This window comes from Chlorocebus sabaeus, chromosome 4 (assembly GCF_047675955.1).
Source record: "Chlorocebus sabaeus isolate Y175 chromosome 4, mChlSab1.0.hap1, whole genome shotgun sequence".
Classification (NCBI taxonomy): Eukaryota; Metazoa; Chordata; class Mammalia; order Primates; family Cercopithecidae; genus Chlorocebus; species Chlorocebus sabaeus.
The window spans coordinates 42,386,080-42,407,527 of NC_132907.1; the positions used below are offsets into that span (position 1 = coordinate 42,386,080).

Genomic DNA, 21,448 nt, shown 5'->3' on the forward strand with positions numbered 1-21,448 from the left:
AATTATGTTGGCTCACTGCTTCCCATTAATCTCTCTTTACCTCTTAAAAAACAAGGATGAGGACAAGTAATGCAATAGAGAGATTTTTCAAGAGCACAGTTGGCTTTCATTGTGGTGTCATTTGGAAGATTTGCTTTTAAAAATCTGTCCCCAATCTAAGGGCTCAGATCAAACTGAAATGAAATGATTTAAACATTGGATCTCAGTCTATTGCAAAAGAGTTCCTACAATTCCATACTGCGTCTTTTCCCATAAAGATATTACCTGAAATACGCTAAAGCCAAATGTAATCGTAGTTATGAGTGTCACAGGTCCTTAGCTGACTGCCAAGATTTCCATGGTGTGTAAGATAATTAAAGTATCTCTGAGCATCTGCTCACCAATAAAGATAACATCCCACCACCCAAGACCCTGCTATGGGCACAAGGCAGAGAATAACCTTGCTGAGGAAGCCCCATATCATCCCCACTATGTTGCTGAGAAGAAAAGTCAACTGGAAGACAGAAGGAAGAGAGATCCTACAAATTGGCTCTGGCTCCTACTGCCCAGTCTCATAGCATTGAAATTCTCCAGCCTGTGGGAGGAGAAAAATGCTAGGGAGTCTTGTATAAAGTTCTAAATTCATTAGCTACTGGAGAAAGCTTTTGGTATACGTAAAGTAGAGAGAAAAAAAATACTGATCTCAAAGCAAGGAGTCCAAAGTTAGGAGTGATGAGTCACCCTTACATAGTTTTTGGTACGGTAAAATATCAACGAGAAGCATTCCTGGGTGCCTGATGGAAGGTGCAGATCCTGGAGCATAAGAACGTTGGTGGGTTCAAGGGTTGAGCACAGGCCCTTTATAATGGGAAAAGGATCCATTCCCATTAGTTAGGAACTGGACTTCCTGGGTACCAGCTGCTATAGGGGACAACAGGACTGGGGCTTAAGAGACTCCAGACGCTACTTCACATTTTCTTCTAGGTTAATGGTTAAAGGCTGTTACTTTGAATTTCTAAATTTAAGATTACATTTTAACCTGAGGATCAAAGATGCTGATTTGTTCATCAGATTACAATGTTACAGTTTAACCCTATTTTTCTTATTCTCCCTAAGAGTGTTGTACAACAGTGCTTCCACTTACAAACAGCAGCATTTAGCCTTTTGTAATGTGCCTTGGGTTTCCTTTCACTGCAGTTAACAGAATTAACACCTGGGGATGGTTTCAGAAATTCTGTGTGAAAATGGTGTAGAATCAGCAGTCTGATTGGAAGGACTCACCTTGAAACTGTTTGCATTTAAAAGCCTGCTATTTAGAATTAAACTGTACATTTTAGTTATAAACACAGCATCCACGTGAGGATTTTAAGGCCCTTCTTTTCATTTTTTAGATGATTTCCATGGGTGAGGTTGGCGATTGTTGGGTGCATTTGGAGGGCCATTGAAGAGCTAAATCCAGCTAGCTTCCCCAGGCACAGTTGCTGATAGTATCCCATAACAGTTTGTAAATGTCTTAAAGATGTTCCAGCTTGGAAGTATATTCTGCTTTGTCCCTCCTCCATGATACTGTGTGAACCCTTTAGAACACCACTGCAGAACAAAACACCGAAATCCTGTATAAATGATTGAGTCACTGAAGCTGGAACTCAGAGCAAATGTTTTATTATCAGATTTTTCTCTAGTAGTCTTGAAAATCTCCCCTGGGGGAGAAAACTGGCAAAAGGGGGCCTGAGAGTTGTTGGAAGAAATGAAGAGTACATAGGACGCTATTTTGAAAAACTGATTTGTCAGAAGCCACTTTATTTGAACAATAATGTGACTGCACCTGGCACATGAGACAGGCTCTGGGCCTGTTTCTCAATTTGGTGAAAAGCAAGACAGTCAGTTCCCATGGAGTAGATTGTAGTGTGTTGGACAAGGACATTCCCCTGTGTGAAGGCACACTCCATGGAGCCAGCAGGGCCACCATTCACAGTGTGCAAGCTGTGGCCTTGGAGAGAACACAGGCAGGGCTTCCCCAGCCTCTACTATACCCCAGCTTTACTCCATTGATTACAACAATGGCACTTTTTTCTTTTGGTGTAAATATTTCCATTTTCCAATTGAACCTAGACTTTGATTTTATAAAAGGAAAAGAGAACATCCATATATGTAAATATCTACATGTGAGTGTATGTATATATGCATTTATAGATAAAGTTATTATGGCTGCAGAAGCATCAAATTTTGTAAAAATATCTCTTTACTACAAGCCTCTTTTCAAGCACACTTATGACACAGAAAATATTCAGAGATTAAATTGCCCATGAATCTAGTGCTCAGAGGAAAATAGTTTGACACATTGGACCAATGAAGTTGAAATTTGATCACAGAAGTTAAAAATATTTACAAAGTATCATATTTTGTAATGTGTCTCACTGGATTCTGGATTCCTTGTGAAAATAAGACAATTTTTTTGTGGCTGCTGTGTAGGTCTGATTTTCACTGTGGATCACCCTTTGTATTTTCCTTCTTTCAACTCCTTCCTTCTCCTGCAAGTTCATAACATTTTATTAATATCAAAAGAAGGTTATAATTTTAGAAATCAAAATTAAAGAATGGGTGTTGTGTAGCATTATGTCTACTGGACTTGATATAATCAGTACTTTTGGCATAATTTAAAATATGATCATACTGTGTGCCATTGGATATTTATATAGACACAACATGTTCTCTATCGGTCTCTATCTATCTGTCTATCTGTCTGTCTATCTATCTATCTAATCTATCTATTGTGTAATCTGTCTCAGTGGTATGCTGAAGTCAGCTCACACTGATTGGTAAGAGCTGGTAGATACATTTCCAAGAATTTTGTAAGCCGATTAGGGTCACTTTGGTAGTTTGAAAATGAAGAGAGAATATTTAGACCATGGAAATTGGCAAATGATACAAATCAGAGACTTCCTTTCCTTCCTGGACAGTGTGTTGTTAAATAATTTACCGATATACCATTGTAGTTTGGTCAGAAAAGAGAGTGCATACATGGTTCAGTTTGCAATGGGAGCAATAATCAATTATTTAGAATACCAAAGTTAGAGAAAAATAAAGTTTTTGGCAATTTAGCCAATACGTTTATAAATAGTCTTAAATATCATTTTCTAATTAAATGTTTTAAAAGTAAATGATAGAGTCTAGTATATTTCTTAATCATTAAATACGTTTTATAACATTTGTACAAAGCTATTTTGAAACATCTGTTGACTTTTTTTAATCAAATGCTCTGAACTTGTTTTTTAAATAATTGCAGAACTATAAGTTAAACCTACATATTAATAAAAATGAAACTATATGAAAAGTAGATGAATCAAACTTGTCTTGCAGGTATAGCTTTTGTGTTTATTTTCTGTAAACTCTGTTTTTTGGTGTTACCGAGCTATTTTTGTATTCAATTTATATGTGTACATGTGTCTGCACATGCACACACACACACACACACACAAACCACAACAAATTTTAATACTAGAGAAACAGGACTTCTGGTTCATGAAATAATTTACTTAATAGCCAGGAATGACTTATGTTAAAAATTGTGCCAGGCTTGTAAGTATCTCTGATCTGGCCAACAGCTCTTCCTCTCTTTTCTAAAAACTTCAAAATGCCCTCATTTCTATTTTTTACCTTTCAGTTAACAATTTCGTTTAAAAGTGCACACTCACGGTTCAGTAAATGGGCTTTGTCTAGTAGTCACAAATGCTGAGTATGAATTTCAATGGATCCGTTAGCTTTACTACTAAGAACTTGCTGAGATCAGAGCAGGGCTTCTGGGCAGGCTGAGCACTGGGGGTGTGCAACATGTTAACTCCCAATAAGAGAAACCCTGAGTTCTACTGGGCAAATAAAGAACAAGTGGAAGGTATGATTTCTGAACCTGGAGACAGCGAAAATGAAGGAAATTCCAAAAGCACGTATTTCCGAATAATGACAGGCTAACAAGAGGACACCAAACCTCTAAAAAGAAGTATTCTTTCTTCCAGCTACTGATGACTTTGGCGTCCCATAAGCACATCCCTTTGACCTTCAGGATCTTAGATGCAGATGTGGAGAGTCAAGAGGTAGGCTGACTCTGAATCTTCAGCTACATTCTTTGAAAATTAGTTTGAAAAAAATAAATTTATAACATTTAATTTCTTCGTGGATTTGCTCCTTTTTGAACAAAGCAGACCCCAGGAGTTTCTGGATAAATACATGTTCTGGTCTTGTTACAGGTTCTGGTAAATCAGGTGGAGAAATGGAGTTTTTGCAGAAATGTCAGCAAACTTTACAGCAGTAGTTCACACATGCAGCTACTATACATTCATTCATTGCTATTTTCCTAAGAAATGGAGCAACCTAGGAGCGTATGCTACAGTAGATTCCAATGAACCATAATGACTACTTCAAGAACAAAGAAGCACATACAAAGGTGTGATATCTTTCTGTTGGTTTGAGTTTTCAAACCTGAAATTCTTTAAAATACATTTCTTGGATTTTATTTAAATATTGATGCACTGCACTTAAAAAGCAGTGACTTCTTGGTAAAATGTAATACTGAAATGGAATATTGTCTTTTCACAAAAATAAGAAATGTGGTTGGAAATTAAATACCCTTTAAAAAATTAAGAATAAACACAATCTCACAGCTTGGGGGTTTGAATGAACCCTGTACCAAGAAGTGGCGACAACCCCTTCTTTGGGTCACATACTGGAACCCTTAGCATTCAAAAGCTGCTCAGTAAAGATAATTTCAGCATTTCAGTGGCATCTTTCTCTGCTGTCATGTTTCATTCAGAAGCCATTTTAGCATGTCCCCCACATATGGCTTTTCATGACAAATCACTGTGATGCCATACAAAACTGCTTTAAGTGTTTTTTCAGTATAAAAGGGTTTTGCATTTAGAGCTCAATATCAAAATTAAGTATGTTCTGTAAAAGCTTAATTTAACCCATTTAGTATACTTGTTTTTAAATGAGTCTATCCTGATTTTCCATCGTAGATAAAATTTCAGCTCAATTGCAGTACTTTCCAATCACCTTGGGGCGGGGAAGAAACTTTTTAGGTATAGAACCCAACACAAAGATGCTAAATGTATTCTTTGTGACTTAATTTTCAATCCATATTGTATATGGATTCTACCAAAGGAAAATGTTCTCATTTGGATCGGGAGAAATGATCTTTTTCAGGTAATTCTTTTCTTGGCATTTACAAGTGCTGACTGTCATGCTGAACATGGATATCCAACAGGAATCAAGGGGAAAAGCTTAATTTATGTTATTTTGAAAATAGATGTTTCCATGATCATAACAATCTTCTTATGTATTCCTTAAATATTTTGGATGGTGATTTAATACACAAACATATTTGTACAAGATTTTTAAAAAACACTTTGTAATTTTGCTTACTCAACAAAAATGAGTAATTATGTAAAATATTTTTTATCATTTTATAAATTATGTCTTTTTGGTATTGTTTTTGGATAATGCATGACCTGTCATTTTCCAAATAATGAATCCCTGATGGATTACATAGTTATATGACTACGTCATGAATTATACATTTCTTGTCACATATTTGAGGCAAACCTGAGGATAGATTATTGAATAATTGTTATTATTTTCTTTTGTAAAATATTTCATTTCTCCATTTTCTTTTTCAGTGGTCTTTTGAAGAATCCAATCTGTTGAGAAAACACAAAACATAACACAATTAACTATTTTAATTTAGGTAATAAATATTAATCCTTTTGGATAGAATTAAATTTAATAATATATTGGCAATGCTGGACATACAACTAATATAATTAAGACATATTTTCTCATTGACCTATTAATATTCAATGTCAAAAAATGACATTTATTAAATTGTTGTTTCTTTTTTTTTTTTTTTCTTTTCTTTTCTTTTGAGAAAGAGTCTCACTCTGTCGCCAGGATAGAGTGCAGTGGGGTGATCTCTGCCCACTGCAACCTCCGCCTCCCGGATTCAAGTGATTCTCCTGCCTCAGCCTTCTGAGTAGCTGGGACTACAGGCATGCGCCACCATGCCCAGCTAATTTTTGTATTTTCAGTAGAGATGGGGTTTCACCATGTTGGCCAGGCTGGTCTCTGTCTCTTGACCTCGTGATCTGCCCGCCTCGGCCTCCCAAAGTGCTGGGATTACAGGTGTGAGCCGCCTTGCTGGTCTGCTGTATCATTTTTAACATTTTCATTGGTTAAATATATCATGACCCCTAGTAAAATATAGTACACATATTGAACTAATTAAACGTTTCTGGGAAAATATTTTGGGCGACAAACAAACTGAAATTAGCTAGCATTGTCTCAACTTTGCCGTCATCTTTTTTGTTTTTTCCAGGGATGTGGCAGAGAAATTTCCATCAAATGATCGATGACTGTAGGTTGAAGTCATTAGAGATGGTAGCGAATCTGACAGGTATATTACGGCTAGAGCGTTAGGGAGATTTCTGAGTTGTCTGTATTAACTTTAAAAGCATCAGGATGTCTGCTTATATAGATCTGATATAAAAAGCCTCTTGAAATACACTATGTCATTTGGAAATAAAAAATGAAGTCGTTGGCCATAAGAAAAATTTCACATTGTGGTGAATGGTGAGCCATATTTCAGTACGCTTTGCAATTTGGGGCATCATAAAATGTTCTAAGTGCTGCAATTGTTTCCCATTCTATAGAATAACAAAACTAAGTATGGGGGATAGAAGGGATCTTTACAATTATCGAACCTAAAATGCTTATTTAAAAAAAAAATTAAGGGTCATAGATAAGTGCTTTTTCAAATTTGTACACATTTTTTAAATTTGAGAGAGGGCTATAATAGATCGAGCAAAGGCAAGGAGTTAATTCTTTGAAAGTGTGGTACCTCTATATCATTTTAATCACAAAATTGTGGCAAATTATGCCAGGGAACGATGTATTTATAAAATAATTATTAAGCAACTGAGGGCTGAGAGGGGATAAACCCTCAAAAATATGCACTTTTAGGTTAGAAAATTTTTATTTAGGGCTTATGTCTTCTATTATGCCATCATCTAGGTGGTGGTAGATGAAGAAAAGGTGGTAACAGAACAAATACACATGAAAACAATAAGTTTGTCTTCCCCAAATGCCAGCTCTCCTACATGTCTCAGGCTTTTTTATATGAGCCAACTGTTAAAGCTCCAGATTCACAAACCATTAGACTTCTCAACTGGTGCCTGCATATCCTGAGTCAAAAATAAACACACAAGGCTTCACAAAAGCAGGTGATGGATTCTAAGACTTTTTCTCCTTTTTGTTCTGCTTTGCTTCTGATCTCTCACAGATCTTTTTGCTTTTTTACAACACTCCTTGGCTTCTACACATTAAATGTTCTATTTTAAAATAACTTCGGTTATCTAAGCATTCCACCCAACCAATTAACATGGGTTTTTAAGAGAAGTTAAGTGACAAAGAGTGGAGATTAGGAGAATATAGTTTATAGCTTCAAGGTGGACTGGGCCAATCCTAGCCCAAATCTGAAACAAACAGTTTGCTTTCAGCCCCAACACTTTCTTTGTAGTGCTGGCTTTCCTTTTTTTCTTCCTGTGTTTATTTCATGATACCTTGTTCAAAACCCTATGGCAAAGGGTCTGATGAAATGATCTCTGTCAAAAAAGTAGGTGCTTAATGAATATAACATGGAATAATTGCTGAATAAACAAATTCACACTAATGTATAAAAGACTAAAAAGTGGTGAGATACCAGTCCCCATCCACACCGCCCAGAACATGTATATTGAATGAAGAATAAACCTTTAGGATTAATAAATAAATCATCAGTTGAGGAACTTCAGGCATCATTATGACATCAAGTTAGGAGAGAGGAACATTCTGAATCTCTCATGGTTCCTCGTGGGCTGAAGCCATTCTACGTTATTGGATATGTTGGCCTGGCTGGGCATCTCCCCCAGCATGTAGTACCATATTTCAGGACAAGTTTCTTCACCTATTTAAACCTACGTCCCCTACAAGATTCCGCCCATCAATCATGAAGTGTACTAAGCAGCTACTATCACTTTGTCAAGCTTTAATTTTTGTCATGTGTAAGACGAAGACAAAGATATAAAGACTGTGTCTTTTGAAACTGAATCTCTGCTCTAAGAGAAATGTTTGGCCTGTCTCTCACACAGAGACTCAGACTTTGGAGTCCAATGAACCTCCAAAGTGGTGGGATTCAGGAGAGGAAGGAAGAAGGGATAGTCCTGAGGTGTCTGATCCAGATCTAGTTAGTATAAAAAAGATGTCTGGGATAAGAGTAGCTCTTCTGAGCCTACTGCAACTTAATTCATGCTTCAGGGAGCTTCCAACTGAACTTTAAAGTAGGGGAAAGTAGGATTAGCCTTCTTGATATAATGGAACTACTGAAAGTCTGAATCCAACTAGGGACCCTCATTCCAAAACCAAAGACAGTATTATGTGTTTCAGAGAGTTCATGACCCTCTTGAACAAAATCCAACTCCTGGAGCTCCAGAGTAAAGAGCTCTGTTCTACAGCCTGCAGCAGTACGACATATTGGAAAAAGAAAGAGCTCTGTAGAATCATTCCTTGAATCCACTGATTTACTAGCAAGTAATCGTGGGAGAGTCACTTTACTTCCCTTTGCTTTAATGTCCTCAGGTGTAAAATGTAGTTAAAATATTTGGTCGAAAAGATTGTTGCAAGGACACCAGAGGGAATGGAAGCAAGAGAGAACACGGAGTAATAATAGTCAGTGGTTTTGGCACAGAATTCAGATCCTTACTCTGAATCTCACTATGTGTCTTTGGGAAATACACTTAAATTTTATGTTCCTCATTTACAAGAGGAGATTTGTAAGACCTCATAAGGTTGATATGAGTATTAAGTGGAAATGCTTAAAGCAGAAGTGTTTAAAACAGTTCCCTGCACATAGTAAGCATTCAGTAAGAGCTAGTTTCTTCCCTTCTGCTTTGGAATCACAGTTCTGATTGCTGGGCCTCCCAATGAAGTGGTTGAACTATTTCTACTGGGTAAGACAGCCCAAAGTTTGTCAAATGACCTTCTTTTGGGCCTACAATAATAATAATAACAACCTAAGAAGCTGTCAGAATGTATCAATACATCATTATCTGGATGAAATAATGTGCTGATTTTTACATTTATGCTTTTTCAGACTACTGACTGAAAAATAGGTAACTGAAATTTCCTATTTGTTTGTCTGAAATAGAGGTACAAAGCCGGAAAGAACCTATTCAAATATCAGCTCTGGTTTTCCTCTTCTCCTGTCAGTGGTGTCCTAAAACCATACAGGTAAGTGCAGTGCTCAGAATAGAAGACTATGCTGAAAAAAATCAACAGTAACACTAGAGGTGCATATAAATGAAGAAACCACTTCCTGTATCTCAAGTACAACCTTGACACAAGTAAGCCAGGCCTTGGGTACCACACTGTGGCAAAGCTAGGTATTACACAGAGAACACTGATCCCTTAGTAGAAGTAGAAGGAAGAGCTAGACATGGATATAGTGGAGAATTTTGTTTGGGGAACTTTGCTGGAGAAAAGCCGTGGATTCTATTTACTGAATTAAATGCCACTGACCTACATCTGGCTTTGTTTGCTGTCTCCTCTAAGACTAAGCCCCTCAAAAGAGGAAGTGAGTCATAGGAGAGTAAGAAAGGATAAGAACGGTTGGTATTTCAGTGGGAAAGAAACTTGCTGTTTAAACTATTTGATTAAATAATTATGTTGCTCAGGTAATAGAATAATTAATACGTAGCCACAATCTATATTTTTAACATAAGTTAACTATTTAACAAAATAATAGGTAAAATATAGGGGGATATTATGCTAGAATAAATACCTATTTGATATTTAATTGGAAAAACGTTCAACTTTGTATGGGATGTTATTCTCTATTCAACTTATCCCAAAAGCTGTCATTTCAGTTCTGCTTAATGTGAAAATTATACAGTTTCTAAGAGTTTTAAAAATCATGTCTATTTCAGCCTAAGCGAAATATCTACATAAATATCCAGATCTACTTGACACAAAATAGGTGGTTACTGACTTTTACCACAGAATTTGAAATAGGAGTCTGTGAAACTTAAAGACCTCCCCTACATCAGCTGATCCCGCACCCTCCACTCAGGCACACAATTTATTACATAAAATGTGCCATGTCTATTTAAACATTAAAGAATTATTTGATGTTTAAGACACATAGAGATGTGTGATTAAAACAAGGCTTATGTTAACCATGAATCTACTGCTTATATATCCTTCAATTGGCATAGGAATTCATTTTTCTTTCTCTATAAAAGACAGTTTTCATTGTTCTCTATTTACAAAATAAATACATACTTATTATAAAATTTTAATTGTTACAGATATATGAAAGTCCCTTATGGTCCTAACTCTAGAAAGATACTTTTGAGATTTTTGAATATTTCTAAACCCAAATGTTTTTTTTCCTTTGCAAAAATTGGTTCAAGTTGTATGCAGTATTTGAAATACACATTTTTCTTTTTTCTTTCTCTTAGTCATCATTTCAACATTTGTTTCATTGCTGTGATAATACTATATTACATAGTCTGAATAGATCATAGCTTATTTCTCCAGTTTGCTCTTGATGGTTGAAGTAGAGAGTCAAAGGAATTTTGGTGTTTACCTTCCACAGTGCTAAAATGAGCAGCATTAACAGCAATAATCCAGCAAAAGCACTCAGCAGGATGACCCACAATGGCACTCTGCCCGGTAGTCCATCTTTGGATATTTGAATAGCAAGCTGAAAATTATTAAACAAGATTGTTAACATGATAAACACCTATTAGAACTCCTGGAATATTGAGTTCTTGCAGGCTACAACTCTCTACCAGTGCATTAATCTCATTCCTATATACAGAGAAAACATTAAGTTTACATTAGAAAATGCCCTTCATCTAGTCTAAATCTCTAACTATGTCAAATTTATTATTACCAAAAGGTATTTATAATCTTATCCTTCAGAAATTTATACATAAAGAGTTAAATGTCAATGAATTGGAATGCTCAAAGGGAGGAGTGAATTTCTGTTTAACTCAGGGAGAACCAAAGTATTATGTGTGTTAAAAATTAATTAGTAGACTACTGTATTATCACGACAGCATTAATTTAGGTTGGAATGTCACAGTTTGTTGTCATAAAAACCTGAGAAAGTCTCCTTATTTTATTTCTAGCGTGCTTCATTTTTTGTTTATAAATTGAAAGTATAATGCATAAATCTCAAGTGTACGGATGAGTGAATATTTGCATATATATTCACTCCCAGTGTGCTCTTCATTATACCACAATGTCTCTTTTACTTGACTTATCACTGAGTCCACATTAAATCAGGTTTTAACTGAAGCAAACCTGTAAAATGGACCGCTTTTAGTGTTCCAGCTACTCAAGCTCTCTCAAGGTGGCACTCAAACCTCAATGAAACCTATCTGCTCTGTGTCCCATCCCTGGGATATTTGAAAAAGTTAATTTAGGGTAGATATCAATGGCTAGTAATAGTTCGAGCCCTGTACTTGCTTTTAACAGTAACACTTCAATTTCTTTATCCAGAGGGAAGATTAGGGAGAAAAAGAAACCAACAGACAGGGAGAGATCAAATCACTCCAGGTAAGTGACAGAGCTGGCAAGAATGTAGACATATACAGCATCAGACCATTATGACAGTTTCTTAAAACAAAACAAAACAAAACACAGACAGGGTTTCACTATTTTGCCCAGGCTGACCTCAAACTCCTGGGCTAAAGTGATCCTTCCATCTCGGTCCCCCGAATAGGCTAGGATGACAGACATGAGCCACTATGCCCAGCAAGGCAGACTTTAAACACATGCAAAACAATTCCCTGAACTTACAGACATGGAAACTGGAATCTAGATAAGATCAGTGACTTTCCTCAGATCACACAATTACAAAATGATCACTTTTAGTAATTTTATCAATATAGATACATTTTTCCTTTAGGATGAATGCAGAACAAATATTTCCAGGGGAATTTTTAACTAATATTTAGGGGAAATAAAACTAATTATAAAATTTTAACACACATATTTAGGAATCAAAATCACTTTTCCAATATAAACCGTACTCAAACTTTTTAGGTTTTAGTGAAATGTTGGCTATTCTATGTAAGGAACAACTTTGCATTTTGCATTGCTTATGCTAAACGCTCTTTATGACCTAAGTAAACATTATATGCATGTATTTTACTTTTTCTTGAAAAGTGTATACTTATCAGAAGTCATTGATATTGGAATAGTTTGAAATAAGCAATTTGAAAAGAACATCTGAAAGTTAGGGAGCTTCCAAATTGAATTTTATGATTCACATGGTGCTGTTTATCCACATGGGACATTTAAAGTCTCCCATGAGAAGGGGGGAGATCATGCTGAAGTGCCTGCATGTGTAACAAGTACTTATTTTATTTTATTTTTTTAGAGATGGGGTCTTACTCCGTCACCTTCGCTTATTAATTTATAAAAGGACAAGAGTGAAAAACTCAAACCTTTCTATTTTTACTAAGGACTGAAGTCTGAATTTGTATTTGGAAATACCATCTCATTTTTGTTTCAAAGTTATCAATGAAATTTGAAAGAAAACTTTAAAAAATGTACATGTTTTCCTGTACAGTATAAGGGCATTTTTTATAAAGAAGTTGTTTTTTGAGGCTGCTCTTCAGATGTCAGCTGCATTTTATAATGTCAGCTTTTAAGGAGGAAAATTACAACTGCATCATTTGTTATCAAAGTGAAAGTAAAAACATCCATTCACCATGATAGTTATAAGTGATAAAGTCAAAAATGGCATGTGAATTGTAAATATCATGATTTTCCCAGTTTCTTACAAGGAAGAATAAGACTAAAATCACGCTTGAAGCTAATGAAGTATAATTTGAAGCAAATAGTGTCTGTCACTTACTGAGAGCAATACCAGTCACTGCTTAAGGGACTATCAACAATTATAAAACATTATGTCACAAAATTCAGAGTGAAATGCATAATGTTTTCAAAACCCATTGTTGCACTTACCTCTCTTTTTTGATTGCTGCTACTTAAAACCAGTGATGTATTTTCACTCCGAAGTTCTCCCTTTATAGTAAGATTTAAGCTGGAAAAGTATGACTGAAAAGCAAATAGGATTTGTTCTTAATATATTACGCTAATCAAAATGACAGCTAGTCATGTTTGAGTAGGACATTTATAAAAGCTAAGATTTTTCTGAGCGATTAAAAATTCCAATTTTGTTAACTTCCAAATGGAACTGGTAGTATCAAATAATAACTGTGCACTCGTCCTCCCTCGTTTGCCACTGAAAATCCTTACTTAGATCCTGGTTATGGAATGAAAAAAATTTTTAAAAATATTTTCTATTGATTTATCATTAGAAAAAACAAATCTCAAACTGCCTCCCTTTAATGTAGCAAGACATGAAACAGCTACATTCTGATGATGAAGTTTATCTAGGCACTTATTTAGGATTAAAAATGAAATTGATGATCTGGGGGGACAAGATGGCTAACCAGACACAGACATCTCTCCCACTAAGAGATCCCAAATTATCAAGTAGACAATATAATTTAGGCAGATCTGATCTCTAGGGAGAAAACACTGAGAGTGTGTGGAGAGGCAACACAGATGCCAAGGCTGAAGATGGAGAAGCTGGGAACCCTGCGTAGGGTACCTGAATGCTTGGGCTACTTCCTGGCTCTAAATGGCTCCTGGAGAAGGGGTGAGGGAGGGGACTGAGGGACAGCTCACTCTCGCCACAGACATCTGGGATCTAAGCTACAGGGTACCCAACATCTCCAATGGATGTGTGAGCTGGCAGGTGGATTTTCCCAGGGAGTAGGTAGAGACAGGGCTTCAGCTAGTGTGGAGCCCAGGAGCTTTTGTGAGCAGAGCACAGACAAAGGTGCTCATCTCCTCGGACTCCCCATCTCCTTCAGGGAGGCTCTAGCCCCCGGTGATCACAAGCCAGGAGACAGCAGGCTTTCCCCGCGGGGCTAGGGCATGTCTGTTCTCCAGCCTCTCCCGTCTGCCAGACCCTCCTAGAGTCCCTGCCTAACTGCCCCACAGGAGCATGTACACAGCGCAGTCTTTGCTGCCCAGTATGGGTGCTGTGCCCCACCTGAGTACTTTCCCTGTGACCTGGGAGCACTTCGGATCCTCCACAGCAACCAGAGCCTGACTCTGAGCTGTGGGGTGTCTTGGAGACCCAGAGATGGTATGTCCAGCTCAGAAGTACCAAGCTGAGATCTATGGCTGGCACTCAAGCGGGGAGCAGCCCCCATCTCAGACCACTGAGACAGGTAACACACATGGATTTGTGGGCCAGTGTGGGCCAGCACTGGGACAGGGCATGACTCCCTCCACAGGGCTGGTTCGGAAAAGGTGTCGCCTATCTCCCTGCCATGGCCTCTGCCCGAGGGAGCCTGTGGCCCAGAACACCTAACAAAAGAAGCATGGGTACAGTGCCAGTGATCGGAGGAGGCCTCTCCCCACGCAATGCAGAGCACACCTGCAAAAATGAGCAAATACATGAGTGGCAAGACTAAGAGCCTATCTACTGCCCATTACCCTTTAGTGCCCTCTACTGGATCACTGCTCAAACAACATCAAAAATCACTTTGCTAATAAACACTCCTGTGAGCATTCACCCACAAATAAAGATCCTGTACAGAGCCTTGGTCCTCTGAAAGCATCCAAAAAACAAACCCAAATGACCACACTCAACTTACACCACAGTTAAAGAACATCAGTCCCCCAATGACAGCATCAAAATCTCATGTATCAATACGAACCCTGAATGTAAAAGGGTTAAACACCCCCTTAAAATACATAGCGTAGAAAGGTGGATAAAAAGACAAGGCCCAACTGCATGCTGTCTTCAACTCATCTCACAAGTAACAACACTCACAGGCTCAAAGAAAGCGGATGGAGAACAATCTACCATGCAAATGGAAAACAAAAATAGGTAAATTCCTGGAAACATGCAACCTCCCAAGATTGAAGCAGAAAGAACACGAAAATCTGAACAGACCAGTAACAATTTCTGAAATTGAGTCAGTAATTTAAAAAAGTATTAACCAAGAAAAGCCCTGGACCAGATAAAGTCACAGCTGAATTCTAACAGATGTACAAAGAAAAGCTGGTACCAAATTGAAACTATTCCAAAAAATTGGAGAGGAGGGGCTCCTCCCAAACTCATTCTATGAAGCCAGCATCCTCTTGATACCAAAATCTAGCAGATACAAAAACATAAAAAGAAAACATCAGGCTAATATCCCTGATGAACAGAGACACATTTTTAACAAAATACCGGCAAACTGAATCCAGCAGCGCATCAAAAAGTTAACACATCATGATCAAGTAGACTTTTTTCCTGGGATGTAAGGCTAGTTTGACACATGAAAATCAATAAATGTGATTCACCCCATAAACAGGATTAAATGCACAAACCATACGATCATCTCAATAGATGCAGAAAAAACTTCTGATAAAATCCAACACCCCTTCATGATAAAAACTTTCAACAGAGCTGGTAGGTGGATTTTCCTAGGGAGTAGGTAGAGACAGGCATCAGAGGAACATACTTCCAAATAATAAGAGTCATCTGTAACTAATCCTAGACAATATCATACTGAATGGTTCCAGAAAAAGCTGGGACCATTACCCTGGGGAACTGGAATAAGACAAGGATGCCCACTCTTGCCAGTCTTATTCAACCTAGTACTCTAAGTCCTAGCCAGAGCAGTAAGGCAAGATAAAGAAATAAAGACATCAGAATAGGAATAGAAGAAGTCAAGCTATCTCTTTTTTCACTTGTAATATGATCCTATACCTAGAAAACCCTTAAGACTCTGCCAAAAAACTCCTAGAATTCATAAATGACTTTAGTAAAGTTTCAGAATATAAAGTAAGTGTACAAAAATTAGTAGCATTTCTATACACCAATAATGTTCAAGCTGAGAGTCAAATAAAGAACAACTCCATTTACAGAAGCTACAAAAAAGCACTGAAATATCCAGGAATACAACTAACCAAGGAGGTGAAAGATCTCTAAAAGGCGACCTACAAAACACTGCTGAAAGAAATCAGAGATGAGACAAATAAAAGAAAAAACTTTTCATTTAATACCATTAAATGGCCATACTGCCCAAAACAATTTATAGATTTAACATTATTGCTCTCAAAGTATCACAGAATTAGAAAAAAAATATTCTATAATTCATATGGATCTAAAAAAAGAGCTCAAGTAGCCAAAGTAATCCTAAGTAAAAAGAACAAAGCCAGACCCATCACACTGCCTGACTTTGAACCCTACTATAAAGCTACGGTGATCCAAACAGTGTGATACTGGTACAGGAGAGTCACATGAGCCAGTGGAACAGAATAGAGAATTCAGAAATAAAGCCACATACCTACAGCCATCTGATCTTTGATAAAGCCAACAAAAGCAAGCAATGGGGAAAGGACTACCTAGTCAATAAATGGTGTTGGGATAACTGGCTAGCCATATGCAGAAGAATGAAGCTGGACCCCTAACTTTCCCCATGTACAAAAACTAACCAAGATAAATTAAATATTTAAATATAAGACCTTAAACTATAAAAATATTATAAGAAAACCTAGGAAATACCCTCCCTGACATTGGTCTTGGCAAATAATTTTTGGCTAAGTCTCTAAAAGCAATTGCAACAAAAACACAAATGGATAAGTGGGATATAATTAAAATAAAGAGCTTCTGCACAACAAAATACACTATCAATAGAGTAAACAGAAAACCTACAGAATGGGAGAAAATATTTACAAACTATGCATCTGACAAAGGTCTAATATCCAGAATAAGAAACTTGAACAAATCAGCAAGCAAAGAACAAATAACCACATTAAATAATGGGCAAAGGACATGAATAGACTCCTCAAAAGATGACACATGGGTGGCCAACAAACATATGAAAAAACTCTCATTATCACTAATCATTAGAGAAATGCAAATCAAAGTCAAAATGAGGTACCATCTCATTCCAATCAGAATGGCTATTATTAAGAAGTCAAAAAATAACAGAAAATGGTGAGGCAGTGGAGAAAAGGAAAAGCTTATACACTGTTGATAGGGATGTAAATTAGTTCAGCCAGTGGAAAGCAGTTTGGAGATTTCTCAAACAACTTAAAATAGAACTACTATCCAACCCAGAAATCCCATTACTGGGTGTATATACCTCAAAGAAACTGTTTACCAAAAAGACACAGGCAGTCATATCTTCATTGCAGTGCTATTCACAACAGCAAAGACCTGGAATCAACATAAGTGCCTACCAACAGTGGCCTGGATAAAGAAAATATGTACATATACACCATGGAGCACTGCACAGCCATAAAAAAGAACAAAATCATGTCCTTTGCAGCAGCATACATGCAGATGGAGGCCATAATCCTAAGCAAATTCCACAGGAACAGAAAACCAAATACCACATGTTCTTACATATAAGTGAGAGTTAGGCCTTGGGTACTCATGGATATAAAGATGGGAACAGTAGATACTGTGGACTACTTGAGGGAGCTGACAAACTACCTACTGGGTATTATATCCACTACTTGAGCGATGGAATCTGTACCCTAAACCTCAATATCCTATAAATATATCCATGTAACAAACCCATGCATGTATATTCCCTGTATCTAAAATTAAAGTTGAAATTTAAAAAGTGAAATTGCCAATATTAACAGTTAATGACATAAAAATAGCAACTTGCTATGATCAAATTAAAAATGGCAATGTCATATGTTCAACTAAATACTTCTTGAGAAACAAATAATACAACAAAAAATAAAAAGTTTTAAAGTAGCTTATTGTGAGACAGATTTGGCTTTATAAGGGGTTAAAAATGTCTTCATATATACCTGTATATTATAAAATTACATATATAATAAAAGTCTGATAAAACACAGTAAGTCTATGGTATGTGTTAGCTCTTTCCTTTGTTCCTGGGGTCAAAGGTTGCCACTTTATTATACTCTGCACATTAATTGAGTTCCAAATTATTAAGATAAGTGCAAGCTTTGGTACTGGAAAGGTATTTATGTCTTAAGGTACAAAGAAAAAGGATAGGAGAGATTGAAAAAAGTGTGTCTCTCCAGAAGGGACCTTGGTAATATCTTAGTTCTTAACAGACAGGGAAGATGAGGTACACATAGCTGGTTAAGTAGAGCTGGGGCTTGGTCACATCCTCTTAGACTTCCAGTCTCACATTCTTTCCAACAGCAGCATAGTGCCTTGCATATTCTAAGTGGTAAATGAATATGTATTGATATTATTCAATCAGTGCATAGAACAATGTAGTTACTTACTTTTATAAAAGTTGGTTTCCACAAGATAAGTGAAACATTCACTTGGCTCATGTCAGAAGGAGTGAGATTACATGTGATGGTAGCAAATTTACATGGATTGCAGTCCTGTTTAAATGTCCAGAGATACATATCAGTATTCTTGCCATTTTATCAAATATACTATATTTAAATACTTCAGATGGTTTTTCTAGATTGATATCAATTTTACTCATTTGGAAAGCAAAAGGTAAAAATAGCACTTGTCTTAATTTACCAGAATTGTGCCTTGTTTCAGATGGTCAGTTGATGTAGTCATTTTCTTTCCAGAGTCTATACTGAAAGGATCCTCAAAGATATGGGGTCTACAGTTTGCATTCTAGAAATGAAAATATTACATTTATTAGACAATGCCAGATATCAGAGGAAAAAATGACTTGCAGCAGTAGTGTGAAGAATCTGTGAATGACAGTCATTGCCATATATTAAAGATCCATCTTTGTAAGTGTGCTGTATGGAAAAGGTTGTTGTGCACCAGCCATACATAATATATATCCACCCCAAGATAATATGTATTGTTACCATGCTACTCTTGAATTGTAATGGACACTAGTGAGGTTGTTATGGAAAAGAGAGAATGCTAATAGAAGTTACTATTACATGATTAATACATTCATTAATTTATTACTTTAATCAAAGATAAGCTTATGAATTCTATACTACAGAGAGAGAAAAATATTTAAAATTCTACTGATAAAAACAAAAACAATTGCCAGACATGGTGGCTCACATCTGTAATCCTAGCACTTTGGGAGGCTGAGGCGGGTGGATCACCTGAGGTCAGGAGTTTGAGACCAGCCTGGCCAACATTGTGAGACCCCCCCATCTCTGCTAAAACACAAAAATTAGTTGGGTGTGGTGGTGAGCACCTGTAGTCCCAGCTACTTCGGAGGCTGAGGCAGGAGAATCATTTGGACATGGGAGGCGGAGGTTGCAGTGAGCTAAGATCGTGCCACTGCACTCCAGGCTGGGTGACAGAGAGAGACTGTCTCAGAAAAAAAAAAAAAAAAAAAAAAAAAAAAGAAGGAAACAAAAACAACAAAAATACTTGCTCAATATTATGGCTCATGAAACAATTGAAAAGAGAGGGACCTTCATCTGTACTTACGTATTCATCCAACAGTACTTTTGATTCCCTACACACCAAGGATAAGACACTCAGTCTACACAGGAGGAAGACGTAAGCAGACAACCCGATAGATGTTAACATATTATGTTTAAATCCTATGTTTATAAGACAGCTGGTTCTAGACTTAACCTAGTAAACCTTTTGCTTCCCCAGTACTCCCTATACCCTTGATAAAAGTTAATAAGATTAAAGTTTCCTAAGCAGTAGGAAAAGTACAATATTTTTTTTTCTCTTCTGGATTTTCACAAACCTGCCTTTTTGGATTAGAGGGAAATTCCAGAGGCTTATTTTTTCTTTGCCCTTAGGAAAACATTTAAGTGGTCACAAGCCAATTAGCACTGTTGCTATTTCTTGATTTCTGAGAATACTTTTAAAAATGCATGAAAAGACAGATTTTCAAATTCTGAAATCATGCACACATTAATTCAATACTTACGGTGATTTTTTTGTTTTAGACACTAAACCATAATGAACTATCATATAGTCTCATTCAATGCTAAAAATATAAAGGGGGTGCAATGTTGCTATTATTTGGGATGTGAGTAAATACAATTATACTATTTTGTTTGCAGATGTGCATGCTTAGGCATAATTAAGAAGCCACTTTATAGAGTTGTTTGATTACCACAAACCAAGGAAAAGGGTAACAAACATTTCATAACAATGAATTATCTAAAATCTGCTCTAGTGGATTGAACAGTGGTTCCCAAAGATACACCTAAATCCTCCTAGAACTAGTAAATGTGACTTTACTTGGAAATAGGGTCTTTGCAGACATAATTATATTAAGGATCTCCGGATGAGATCACTGGATTTAGGGTGGACCCTAAATCTAATGACGAGTGTGCAGAAACCCAAAGAGAGAAGGAGAACACACAGAAACACAGAGAAGGCCATGTGAAGACACAGGCAGAGATAGGAGTTATGCTGCCGCAAGCCAAGGAATGCTTAGGGTTGCCAGCTGTCACCAGAAGCTAAGAAAACAGCATGAAAAAGAGTCTCTCTTGAGCCTTCAGAGGGAATTAACACTGTCAACACCTTGATTTTGGACTTCTGGACTCCAGAACTGTGAAAGGATAAATTTGTGTTGTGTTAAGTCACTTGATTTGTGATAATTTGTTACAGCAGCCCTAGGGAATAATACATCTATTAGTATTTGCTTTTAATTATCTCAATACCTGTCCATGTTACTTCGGTAAAACTCTTTATTACAAGTATCATGCCGAACAAAAGGCTTAAACATAAAGTGGAAAAGATAACAGTAATGACATAATTCCAAGGCACGCATGACTTACATCAGAAGATGACAATCCAGTTGGGTACAGCACAGGATAACCATTTGATGTCATGTTGGGGAATGAAATTGACAGCTTAAGTTCTGGCATTGGAAAAGATCCACTTTTTCTAATCTACAAGAAAAAAATGGAAATGTAATCTTTCTTCCTCTTTTAATAGAATTCTTTCTGTCTTATGTAGGACTTTGTTTTCTAGCTGATGAAGTAAGTTGTGTAATATTTTGAATCCCCAAACGAATGTAGATCCTTTATGGTGCTGTACAGAGAATTGGCATAATTCAGCTAGCAAGAAAATATGGACACTTAACGATCAGTAGCTGTATATATCAGCTATAATAATATTGTTCCTCCATCCCCCATTCTCTTAATAGACCTGGGATTAATAGAAAAACAGAATTGGAAGTTTTTATCTGTTACTATGTTCTTGTCATGCTCATTTTTTTTTTTTTTTAACATACCAGTCTTTTTGAAACTGGAAAGAAGGGAGGACCATGGAACAATTTAGATTTTTGGTTGCCTTTACCCAGTTTGACATAATTCCCTAAACCCATAAATCATCTCTAATCCTGGCTAGATGGGATGTGCCACCACTATACAGGCAAACCAGACTCCCATCTGCTCC

The 21,448-nt window shown here is 36.8% G+C and overlaps 1 protein-coding gene across 1 annotated transcript in view; it reads right to left on the minus strand.

The window, feature by feature from the left end:
• Window positions 1-1,626: 1,626 nt before the first annotated feature.
• The window catches only part of ITGA1 (integrin subunit alpha 1), a 173,541-nt gene continuing 153,719 nt past the window's right edge, over window positions 1,627-21,448 (minus strand). The window contains exons 24-29 of the mRNA XM_007972149.3: window positions 20,827-20,940; window positions 18,620-18,721; window positions 18,367-18,471; window positions 13,045-13,137; window positions 10,652-10,768; window positions 1,627-5,672 (exon numbers count right to left, since the gene is read on the minus strand). Of these exons, the coding sequence (XP_007970340.3) occupies window positions 5,628-5,672; window positions 10,652-10,768; window positions 13,045-13,137; window positions 18,367-18,471; window positions 18,620-18,721; window positions 20,827-20,940 (576 nt within the window). The 3' untranslated portion in view covers window positions 1,627-5,627. The remainder of the gene's footprint in view (window positions 5,673-10,651; window positions 10,769-13,044; window positions 13,138-18,366; window positions 18,472-18,619; window positions 18,722-20,826; window positions 20,941-21,448) is intronic.